This window comes from Megascapheus bottae, chromosome 20 (assembly GCF_031878675.1).
Source record: "Megascapheus bottae isolate mThoBot1 chromosome 20, mThoBot2.hap1, whole genome shotgun sequence".
In the NCBI taxonomy this organism is placed as follows: domain Eukaryota; kingdom Metazoa; phylum Chordata; class Mammalia; order Rodentia; family Geomyidae; genus Megascapheus; species Megascapheus bottae.
The window spans coordinates 16,323,920-16,336,888 of record NC_143528.1 but is presented as its reverse complement, the minus strand read 5'-3'; the positions used below and the strand labels follow the sequence as shown (position 1 = coordinate 16,336,888).

The following is a 12,969-nucleotide window of genomic DNA, read 5'->3' as shown; positions in this document are numbered from 1 at the left end:
GGCTCCTTACTTAGGTCCAGGGACTGGAGACACAAAGGTCAGACTTTGGGAATTTGCCTTCCAATCTTCAGCTCAGAGGAGTCTGAAGGCCAAAGTCAAGATCTTATCAAAGCTTCCTATAACTGGAGTTTCTATAAAGGAGAATGCAGTAACGATCGGTCTATATATCCAGAAGTCTATGATGCTGGAAGCTGTGTCTGTGCACGACAGTACACATAGTCAACACAATGCTACTTGCTCTCATTGAGCACACCAAATGTAGGGTGACCAAGATGGGTTTTTTAATATAAATACTTCGGTACAAACTTAAAAGCATTGTTATTGAATGGATCTCATTCTCTTGAGTAGCTTGGACTTATGAACATGAGCCACTCAATTTTTTTTGGGGGGGGGAGGCATCCACTATTTGGACTGTGCAGGTATGAATCAAACAATTCAGAGTTCATACACACGTATTCTTGTACCAAAACCTATTTGCTATGGGATCTTAGGGATTTCTCCTCTGTACCTCAGCTTCCCTCACCTGAAGGATTGTAGTAGACTTAACATGAAACAACTGAGCTACCTCACTCACTCAGAGCCCAGTGAAAGCTTGCTGTCATTACCTTCTATTCAGTGTCCAGTGGGGACCCCATGTCTGGGCCAAGTCCAGAAGTGTAGAGTCTAATGTATCAAATGCATTACCTGTGAAGAAGATGTAGGTCGATCCCATTTTGGCCTCATCCCTCCTGCAGGTGAAGCCATTGCACAGCTGTCCCCAGCAGCTAAATTCACCTGTGTCCGCCGAAGTGGTATTGGCCAAGGCCAGCTGACTGTAGCGCTCCTGCTGCTTCACACTGTAAGTACAAGAGATGTGGAAACTTAAGACAATCAGAGCCCAGGCAGGAGCCTGCCAGCATCACTCTCTGCTCCACTGTTCATTATAAACACCCTTGCTGTGTCTTCTCTCAAATGGCACAAAGCAATCAGTGTGTTTGGAGAAAAGCGCCTGTGGGGGAAAGGCAGAATCTTTTCCTAAAAGGAAATCATAAATGAAATTATATTTTCCAAGGAAAGGAAGTTCTTTTTGGCCCCAGAACTGGGGTTTCCTTAAATAAGATCAAGGGTGCATTAGCAAAAAGTTCTTTCAGCAAGTCGTTCAGCCAAAAAGCCTTAGGTTTGTATTTTGTTTTCAGCCTTGTGCATTTAAAAGACATTCTTTGAAAAGCAAATTGCATGAAGGAGAGCATGCAGTATTATCCAATATCTCAAATTCCTTTCATCATTACAGATAAGTCTCCAAATATCAGCAGGAGTATTTGAGATCCTATGCTGTCATATTAAAAAGAAAAAGAAAAACCTTAACTGCTTTGTACAACAATTTAAATTTTAAAAAATGAAGCTGGGTGCTGGTGGCTCACGTCTATAATCCTAGGTACTCGGGAGGCTGAGGCACTGCAGTTCAAAGCCAATCCAGGCAGAAAAGTCCCTGTAAGACTCTCATCTCCAATGAAAATGTCAGAAACTAGAAGTGGAGCTGTGGCTCAAAGCACTAGTGTGAGCAAAAGTCAGGGACAGCACCTGAGCCCTGTGTCCAAGCCCCACTGTGGACAAATGAAAAAAATTAGGGTGAAAGTGCATTGGCTAAGATGAAGACTGTCTCTGGTAAAGGCCTTTATCCTTTGGCGAGTGCTCTTAGCTGTCACCTGATCTTCAGCATTCAGAAGAACAGAATCCCAGTTATGGACTGAGTCTAGAGTTTATTTAGTGCTGTTGATGGTTTTTCTCTGGTCATAGTTCTACTTTAATTTTCTCTCCCCATTTTTTTTTTTTGGCCAGTCCTGGGCTTGAGCTCAGGGCCTGAGCCCTGTCCTTGGACTTTCTCAAGGCTAGAGCTCTACCACTTGAGCCGCAGCACCACTTCTTTTTTCTATGTATGTGGCACTGAGGAACTGAATGCAGGTCTTTGTGCATGTCAGGCAAGCACTCTACCACTAGGCCAAACTCCCAGCTAATTTTCTCTTTATTTCTCCTGGGCTCTTGTTTGGCAAATATGTTTACAAATCATTTCAAGTGTTTTTGAAATAGAGACATGTATGTTTTAGTAAATGTTAACCATGGCTATTTTTTTTTTCTTGGCCAGTCCTGGGCCTTGAACTCAGGGCTTGGGCACTGTCCTTGGGTTTTCTCAAGATGAGAACTCTACCACTTGAGCCACAGCACCATTTCCGGCTTTTTTCTGTGTATGTGGTACTGAGGAATCAAACCCAGGTCTTTGTGAGTGCTAGGCAAGCACTCTATCACTAGGCCAAACTCTGCCCTGTGGTCAATTTTAATGGTAATTATTTTGTATCAGGAACCTAGAAATAACATTGTAATGGATATTCCCCATTGACTTAACCTATCCTTAGCATAGGAGGTTACAGAAAACATGACTGAACGTGGTACTATCGGGGTCTACTTCACCCTCTAAGATCCACTGAAGTGGTTGAGAATCCTGTTTAATCTTACAGCCCTAATCATGTTGTCACTGCTTTAAAAATAGCACATACAAAATTCTGGTGGGTCTGTCCTAAACACAGCCTGTTCTAGTTGTGAATAGCTTGTTGTGCCCACCAGCCATGCTCTTGGAGTCTGAGCTCCCACCCCATCAACTGCCTCCTTCAAAACAGAACGGAAATCTCTCCTCCCTCAGGAAGCTTCTAATTACAATAGACTCCCAGGAATCTCGCCTGTCTCCTGATGGTGTAACTGGCTCCCTTGTTGTCTATCCCTCAGATACCCTGGCTTCCTGTGTTTTGCCCAGTGATAATGGAAGGACTGTGCCCCTTGTCTGTCTTCCATTCCCTGATCAAACTGTGCAAAACATACAGTGAGGATTCCTTAAAGGAAAGTAAGTGACTTGAAACCAAAGTGAACAACAATGTTGGAAATGGGAAGAATCGTGAAAGGCAGGTATCCAGTGCTCTGTTTTGCAGCTATTATAGTTTAGGTCTGAAGTGTAAACCAAAGGCTCATATACGGAAGGCTTGATCCGCAGGCTGTGGTACTATCGGGGTCTACTGGGAGATCTTCTGGTCACTGAGGCATGTCCTTGAGGGGACACACACCCCCACACACACCTCTTCCTCTTTCTGCTTTCTGACTTTGCTCTGTGTGCTCCCCTAAGACCAAAGCGATGGGGCTAAACTGGAAGCTACAAAACAATGAGCCTTAACAAAATTCTTTTCAGGTATCTGTTACAATAACAAAAACCCAACTGCTGTAGCAGGTGGGACATGAGTCTCAGCAGAAATGACTTACCTGAGATCCACAGATAGTGACCCACTGTGACAAGGTTCCCTCCATGATTTAAGCATACACTGAATATACACTTCTTATGTAATGAAATGCATAGAAAGTGTTTCAAGCGGTGCCTGCCTCAGTGTCGTCTTCTAATTATTTCTAATTACACATAATTATAGATTAAGTTATTGTACTACTACAGCCCACCCCAGCACTGGTGAGAGTTAGCTAAGCACACACAACACAGTGACTCCAAGGAGATTGTTTCTCAGTGAAGGAGTTAAAATGAACATGCATCAAAGAGTCTGAAAATAAGAATGACAGAATTCTCAAGGGGATTCTTTGCCGTGGGCTGAGGAGGAGGAGACGAGACAAATAGGATTTGTTCAGAGGAGGAGGGACAGCAAGGAGACTGGTGGACAGTGAGCAGGGAATGGGTGCTGTAAAGACCACGAATATGCCAAGGCTGCTTGTTCTGCACTCAGTTCTTTGCAGTGGGCAGAGGGTAGATAAAACACAGCAATGAGTTGGGATTTTTTCATATATTTTTATTGTAATTAATAGAAGGGTTACATCATATTCACCAGATAGAAAGTGCATTACTTCACATACACTGATACCCTTTCTCATGTCTTGGTCTGAGTTGGGATTTTTTTTTTACCCATTCAATTACAGAATGTGTGATTTCCCAAAGCCATGCTTCTGTTTTAGTCATCTTGTTGGGAGAAGGCCCGTAGTTCAGGACCACCCCTTGGTTTAGGAGATGGGAAGTAATGGGACCACCAAAGCTGAGGCATGAACAGAGGAAACCATAATTGGAAAGGCAGGGAGTTAAAGGGAGAGCCTGAGATGCTGCCGCCATTGCTGTCATGAGGAACAAGAAGATCTGGTGTCTCACTGGATCCCAAACCGATCCAAGAGAGGAGATTTACAACAGCCTACATCGAAGGGCTTGGAAGACAGAGATGTAGCAGAAATGTCTCAATAGCTCTGTGTCAAAGAATGGGAAATTTCAGATTCGTAATCAAATGTCACATATATTTCTTATGAGTAGATGGAAATCAAGGCCCTGCACGAAAGAATAGAATATTACTTGAGGATGTTGTTGCATGTGAAAAGAGTAGAAAGCTAAAGGAATATGAGTATACTCAAAAAAAAGAGTAGAGAGAAAAGGCAGGGTTGAGGACAAAACATCTGAAATGGGATTTTACTGCATTTGATGGCACCAACCTATAATACCAGAACCGAGGAGGTGGAGGCAAAAGGATCAAGAGATTCAGGCCAGCCTCAAACCATGGAGATCTTTTTCTCAGGAAAGGAGAGAAGACTCGGGAGGAGGGATCAACAAGTGGGTGCTTAAGAATCAGGTGGCTTACGCCTGTAATCCTAGGAAGCTGAGATCTGAGGATTAAGGTTCAAAGTCAGCCCAGGTACAAAAGGACCTGAGCCTCTTATCTCCAATTAACCTCTGGAAAACGGGAAGTGGGTCTTGGCTCAAGGGTAAGGCAGTAGCCTTGAGCTGAAGAGCTCAGGGACAGCGCTCAGGCACCATGACCCACAAAAACAAAAAAGAAAAAACAAATCAGGCGAGGCTTGCCTCATGTACATGAAGCCCTGGATTCAGTTGCTCAGTACCACATACACAGAAAAAATTGGAAGTGGTGTTGTGGGTCAAATGGTAGAGTACTAACCTTGAGAAAGCTCAAGGAAAGTGTCTAGGCCCTGAGTTCAAGCCTGGCAAAAAAAAAAAAAAATCAGGTGCACACACATATTTCTCTGACAGTATGAAAACCTCAGGAAACCATGGAAAGATCAATTTCAGTTTTAAGGATGGACCTAAATTTCAGGTGATTGATTTATAGCAAAGAGGCTGGGCACAGTGGCTCATGCCTGTAATCTTAGCTACTTAGGAGACTGAGTTCTGAGGATCACAGTTCAAAGCCAGCCCAGGCAGGAAGGTCTCTGAGAGTCTCATCTCTAAGTAACCACTAGAAAACCTGCAGTGGCCCTGTGATTCAAAGTGCTAGAGTGCATTCCTCCAGCAAACCTCAAGGACAGGGCCCAGGCCCTGAGTTCAAGCCCCATGATCAACAGGAAAAGAAAAAAGAGAAGAGAAAATAGAGGTGAGGGGGTCTCCCCAAGGGGGCAATGATATCTGGCTCCAATTCTATAGAGTTCAGAAACTGTGTATAAAAATCTGGCAATTTCTCTGAGCCAAGAACTTGTTTATCACTCTAGCAGTAACAGAAAGTACACAATGTCATTATTACTGGGAAAGTGAGCAAGTATATACAAATCTAACATTTAGAATAACTTCACAGATAACATGAGACTGGCACACTGTATCTTTAGCAGGACTGGGGGTGTAAGGAAGGAAAGACACACACTGGAAAATAGTTCTACATTTTTCCACCCCCTCGACTCTACAAATCATATAAAACAGGAAACAAATTATTTAGCAGGATTATAGTTGAAATGCCTGGATTTAACAAGTCCGTGTCTACTGGTTGTCTTCTGTAACCCTAACAACAAGCTGGTCAGAAGGTTGTGATATGACCCTAAGCTTTCCAAGTACTGACTTTGTGCTATAAAATGGGAGAATAGATTCAAATCCCAGTCTTGCCTTCAGACTTTTTTTTGCCAGTCCTGGGGCATGAACTCAGGGCCTGAGCACTGTCGTTGGGTTTTCTCAAGGCTAGAACTCTACCACTTGAGCCACAGCACCACTTCTGGCTTTTTGTCTGTGTATGTGGTACCGAGGAATTGAACCTGGGTCTTCATTCCTGCTAGGCAAGCACTCTACCACTAGACCAAACTTCCGGGCCCTTGCCTTTAGACTTGTATTAGCAATATGTATCACCATGCTAAACCATTCAGGTATGTGCAAGACTTAGCAGGATCAGCTCAAAGGGATATACATTTTAGACATATTCATCATCATCCCTTTAAATTTCCACAGTCTCATTTAGCAGGTGGAAGTATTACTTTCCCTTTTACTGAGGACACTGAAGCATAGAGGAATCACTCATCCAAGGTTTCCCAGATGTTTAGTGGTGTAACATCTGATCTAGTGTTATACAGACTCAGGAATTCCATACAAAAATAGAGATTTCTATCCTGCCAAAATGAAATGAAATGGGAGAGATGGCTTCTAAGACCCGGGTTTGATTCCTCAGAACTACATACATAGAAAAAGCTGGAGTGCTATCCTTGAGAAAGCCCAAGAACAGTGCTCAGGCCCTGAGTTCAAGCCGCAGGACTGACAATAAATAAATGAATAATAAATACTAAACATGGATCTTCCCTATGACACAGCCATACCACTCCTGGGCATCTACTCTGAACATCACAAGCCATATGACTGGCACATCCATGTTCATTGCTGTACTATTCACAATACCCAAGTTATGGAAACAGCCCAGATGCCCTACAATGCACGTGGATCCCAAAAAGTGTGGTACCTATACCCAGTGGAATTTTACACAGCGATTAGAAAGAATATTATGTCATTTTCAGGGAAATGGATAGACCTAGACCAAATCATGTTAAGTGTGGTAAGCCAAGCTCCGAGAGATAGATGGCACGTTTTCTCTCACATGTGGACACTAGATCTAAAATACACTGGGGCATGATGAATTACACAGCCCTCTAGACATACACACAGAGAGGAAAGGAGGACACTGCCAGGAGAGAAACATGAAAGTGCAATGACTCATCACACAAAATAATCTTTATGGAAATGAAGTCTAGGAATCAGGAACAAGGTTTTTTTGCGTGTGTGTGTCTTGTTTGTTCACAAAAATGGAGGGACATAGGTAAATAAATACAGCAGTGGCACTTGATAGTCACCGTGTGAAAATGAACTACAACTTTTAGGTGAGGAGGCTGGGAGCACGGCCTGGTGGTAGAGGGCCTGCCTAGCATCCTGAAGCCCTGGCTCTGATTTTTTGGCACCACATACTTAAAAAAGCCAGAAATGGTGCTGTGGCCCGAGCTCTAGCCTTGAGAAAGCCCAAGGACAGTGCACACACCCTGAGTTCAAGCCCCCCCCCATAAAAAAAACCCTCAAATAAACTTATAGGTGAGGATAGGAGGGTAAAAACAAGGAGAGAACCAAGGAAGGAGTGACATTGTCCACAAAGAAATGTACTCATTACCTGACCTATGAGATGCTAACCACTCTGTACATCAACTTTATAATAATGAACAAAATGAGGTCCTACTTTCTATTGAAACTCACATGGAATTTTCCAGTAACTGAAAGGAATTGCATTATTAATCATCTACTGCATTGCAGATAGTACCAAGGTATGTCCTACCGTTTTTCTCCATCCCAAGAGATTAATATAAGCAGCACTTAATATGTGTGTGCTAGGCACTGTTGTGGGCCTTTATTTTGCCTTGATCTTTATGAAGCCTGGTGAGGTAGTATTGTCACCATCTCCATATTGTAGCTAACTAAACCAAGGGCAGAGAGCTTAAGTCACTTTCCCAAGATTACACAGGAAGTGCTCCAGTCGGTAATTTTCCCAGCACCAACTATATAAACACAATTTTTTTTTCTTCCTCTGATACTCTGTATTGCCTCTACTGGCATGAAACAAGAACATAGGCAAATGAGATAGAAAGATATAATTCCATACTCTCCTTAACATTTATTTGAAAAAGCATTTGTGTAGTTTCTGCCATGTGCAAGGCATTGTGCCAAGAATTAAGAGCGATAAAGAGTCATGGGTATTTGCTTGTCTGTATTTCAAGTGTTTGTCAAGGGCCAGTGTTTTCTCTAAGTCTATATTTAAGAACTTGTCGGAAAAGAACTGCTTCATGACACATTGGGAAAAAAGCCATATGAATAGAACACAAATACTGGGAAACAGAAAGCTGAGTAAAACATTTTGAAGTTCTCATTGTTTGTTATTCTTTAAAATAAAAAAGCCAATATGCATTTGAAAACTTATGAAGAACCAAATATGCAAACTAAGGAACTTCTGCAAGGTAAATAACAATAGGCTGCAATCTTCCTGTTATCTATATCTAGCAATCATCTATCTTTAATCAATCACATATCAACATACCAACCATTTATTTACCTGTCACTTATCTTTCATCGATCATTGAGTCTAAGTGTGATGCAAGAAGCACCTCCACTCCTAGAACTAATAGACCACTTTAGCAAAGTGGCAGGATACAAAATCAACCTGCAAAAGTCAGTAGCCTTTTGTACACCAACAATACACAAACAGAAGGTAAAATCAATAAAATGATCCCATTTGCAATAATCCCCAAAAGAATAAAATACTTAGGAATTAACCAAAGATATAAAGGAATTATTTAATGAAAACTATAAAATCCTAATGAAAAAAATTAAAGAGGATACCAGGAAATGGAAAGACATCCCATGCTCATGAGTAGGGAGAACCAATATAGTGAAAATGGCCATACTGCCAAAATTGATATATAAATCCAATGTAATCCCCATCAAAATACCAAAGACATTCTTTGCTGAAATCTAAGGTATAATCCAAAGGTTCATATGGAACAAGAAAAGACCTAGAATAGCCAAAACAATTCTAGGCAAAAAGAGCAATGCAAGTGGTATAACAATACTAGACTTCAAACTCTACTATAGAGCCATAACAACAAAAACAGCATGGTTTTGGCACAAAAATAGGCCAGAAGATCAGTGAAACAGAATAGAAGATCCAGAAATAGAACCACATACCTATAGGCAACTTGTATTTGACAAAGGAGCCAAAGATATACAGTGGAACAAACACAGTCTATTCAATTATTGGTGCTGGCAAAACTGGGCAGCCACATGCAGAAAACTAAAAATTGATCCTAGCCTTTCGCCATGCACGAGCATTAACTCAAAATGGATCAAAGACCTCATATCAGACCTCAAACCTTGAAACTGTTACATGATAGAGTAGGAGAGACTTTGGAATTCATAGGCACAGGCAAAAACTTCCTGAACAGAATCCCAGAGTCACAACAGATTGGAGAGAGACTCGACAAATGGGATTACCTAAAAATAAAAAGTTTCTGCACAGATAAAAGCATAGCCACAAAAGTAGAAAGACAATTAACCAACTGGGAAAAGATATTTTTACCAATAATACATCAGACAAATGCTTAATATCCAGTATCTACGGGGAACTCAAGAAACTAATCCCCCCCCCAAACCCAACAAACCAATCACTAAATGGGCAAGGGAGCTAAAGAGAGACTTATCAAAAGAAGAGGTTAAAATGGCAGAAAAGTATGTGAGAAAATGCTCATCATCCATGGTCATAAAGGAAATGCAAATAAAACAACCCCGAGATACCACCTTACCCCAATTAGAATGGCCAATATTCTGAACTCAGACAATGACAGATGCTGGCAGGGTTGTGGAGAAAGAGGAACCCTACTGCACTGCTGGTGGGAGTGTAAACAAGTTCAGCCACTCTGGAAAGCAGTGTGGAGATTTCTTAAAGAACTGAAAATTGACCTTCCCTACAATCCCGCCATACCACTCCTGGGCATCTATCCTGAACATCATAATCCAGGATATGATAAGGACACCTGCTCAGCTATGTTCATCTCTGCACTATTCACAATAGCCAAGTGATGCAAACAACCCAGATACCCTACTGCAGATGAATGGATACAAAAAATGTGGGGTATCAATATCCCAATGGCATTCTTTAAAGAAATAGAAGAGGCAATACAAAATTTCATATGGAATAATAAAAGACCCCGTATAGCAAAAACACTTCTTAGCAGAAAGAACAGCGCCGGAGGAATTTCAATTCCAAACTTTAGACTCTATTACAGAGCTATATTGCGCTTTGTACTGGCACAAGAACAGGCCTGAAGAGCAATGGAATAGAACTAAGGACCCAGATATTAAACCACAGACCTATAGCCACCTAATCTTTGACAAGGGAGCCAAAGAAATACAATGGAAGAAAGACAGCCTCTTCAACAAGTTGTGCTGGCAGAACTGGTTAAGCACCTACAGAAAACTAAAGTTGGAACCTTCTTTGTCACCCTGCACTAGAATTAACTCCAAAGACCTAGAGGTAAAAGCTGACACACTGAAAACTTTACAAGAAGGAATAGGAGATACACTAGGCCTCCTTGGCACAGGTCGAAACTTTCTTAATAAGGACCAAGAATCACAACAAATAAGAGAAAGGCTGGATAAGTGGGACTGCATTAAACTGCAGAGCTTTTGTATGGCAAAGGACATAGCTAGTAAATTAATTAGGAAGCCTACAGAGTGGGAGAAGATCTTCACCAACCAAACAACGGACAAAGGCCTCATATCTAAAATATATAAACAGCTTAAAAAATTGAATCTCTCCAAAACTAATCTCCAAAATAACAACCATCCCATTAAAAAATGGGCTAAAGACTTAAAGAGTCTTCTCTGAAGAAGAAATAAAAATGGCCTATAGAGGGCTGGGAGTTTGGCCTAGTGGTAGAGTGCTTGCCTAGCATGCACAAAGACCTGGGTTCGATTCCTCGGTACCACATACATAGAAAAAGCCAGAAGTGGTGCTGAGGCTCAAGTGGTAGAGTGCTAGCCTTGAGAAAAATCCAAGGACAGTGCTCAGGCCCTGAGCTCAAGCCCAGGACTGGCAAAAAAAAAAAAAAAATGGCCTATAGACACATGAAGAAATGCTCAACATCTCTGGTCATAAAAGAAATGCAAATCAAAACAACTCTAAGATTCCACCTCACTCCAGTTAGAATGGCCAGGATCAGGAAAACGAATAACAACAGATGCTGGAGGGGATGCGGCCAGGAGGGATCACTACTACACTGTTGGTGGGAGTGCAAACTCATTCAACCACTATGGAAAGCAGTATGGCAGTGCCTCAAAAGGCTAAACATAGAGCTCCTCTATGACCCAGCAATTCCACTACTTGGCATTTACCCAACCACCCAGAAACTAGGGCATACTAAATCCACTAGCACAACAGTGTTCATTGCAGCATTATTCACCATAGCAAAAATATGGAACCAACCTAGATGTCCCTCAGTTGATGGAGTGGATCAACAAGTTGTGGTATTTGTACACAATGGAATTCTATGCTGCTGTCAGAAAAAACGACATCGCCCCATTTGTTAGGAAATGGAAAGTCTTAGAAAAAATCATATTGAGTGAAGTAAGCCAGACTCAAAGGAACTTAGGCTCAATGGTTTCCCTCAGTTGTCATAATCAGTAGAAACCTTGGGCTCTACTAGCAGAGATTTGCAATAGAGCAAAACCTAGATACATAAGGCCATATAGTATGAAGCTAATTGAAAAGACCTCCAGGATATTGAAACAAAAGCCATATAATGAATGATTGTTGTTCTTAATGTACTATGTTTTCTCTTATCTCTTTTGCTGTCACTTGGTTATCTCATATTGTTACAGTATCTTACTTTGTTATCTGATATATTGGATTTATTTGTATTTGGTTATTTGAAATTGGATAGGGAAGGGGGGAAAAACAAGACGGGGGGGGCGTTGGAGGGGAGGGTAATGGGGACCAAGTTATGTGAAAGGGTATCAATATATGTGAATTAATGCATCTTCTATCTGGCAAATATCATGTAACCATTTTATTAATTACAATAAAAAATATAAAAACAAAAATAGTTGTTCTGGTAAAAAACAAAAAAATGTGGGAGATATATATATGTGGGAGATATATATATATATAATGTAATTTTATATGGTCAACAGACAAGATAATGGCATTTTCTGGGAAGTGGATGAAGATAGAGCGAATCATATTGAGTGAGATAAGACCAAAAGAACAAAAGGCGCATGGTATCCTTAATATATGGATATTAAATCCAAACAGTACAAGAGCAATGACTCAATATTTGGGTACCTAACATTATGGACATGGTATTGGACATACAAACATAACTACAGAGACATAAAAATCATGACTTTATAGACATGTTTTATTATATAGATTAATATGTATCTATGACATACAAACCCTCAGCTTAATTTTAATTATGTTCTAAAATCTAAGTGCCAGTGATTGTATATAGAGATTCCCTTCTTGAATATTTAACATGTCATTTGAAATATGGTGTAAAAATCAACGTTAATAAATTTTAAAAATAAAAGAAGCACCTCTAGTCTTGCAATATAGCTGCTGTGTTTCTATTCCAACAGTCAGTTATGCTAACATAGGCGGGAATCTGATGCAGGTATCTTTACTGTAATCACTTACAACAGATTCTTCTTGTTAAGAAGCAATACAAGGTTCTCTTCCATTCATCCCTTCTGCGATATTTCTGTCACCTCATTTCTGCAAATCTTTTCTTGGCACTGAGAAGACTCTGACCCCATGCTCAGGTCGTTTCCCTTGTCTTCACACCCAACTGCCAGCCTGTCGATGTCACCTGTATACTTTTTTTTGCCTCATTGACAAGCAGCTAGCCATTTGTTGTTTTACCAAGAGAAAGCTCCCCTTCCTCTCTAGAGATTTCCTAACTTATGAGAAAACAAGAGGATTTCTCTTTGGCACCGCAAACCAAAAGTAGATTGATGGACCAGGGATCTTCCATTCTAACAGGCCACCTAGAGTAACGCCTTAAAACCATGCAGCTAGGGACGTCTTCCCCCATACAACTGCTATCTTGATTTTAGCTGCTTAATGGCTCTGATAGGAAATGACACATCCAAGACATTTAGTTGAACCTACT

At 41.0% G+C, this 12,969-nt stretch overlaps 1 protein-coding gene across 1 annotated transcript in view; it reads right to left on the bottom strand.

Annotated features, from left to right (window-relative positions):
• Positions 1 to 12,969, bottom strand: part of Pdgfrl (platelet derived growth factor receptor like) — a 45,601-nt gene that overhangs the window by 8,405 nt on the left and 24,227 nt on the right. Inside the window, exon 3 of the mRNA XM_090354016.1 lies at positions 685 to 836. Within this exon, the coding sequence (XP_090210142.1) occupies positions 685 to 836 (152 nt within the window). The remainder of the gene's footprint in view (positions 1 to 684; positions 837 to 12,969) is intronic.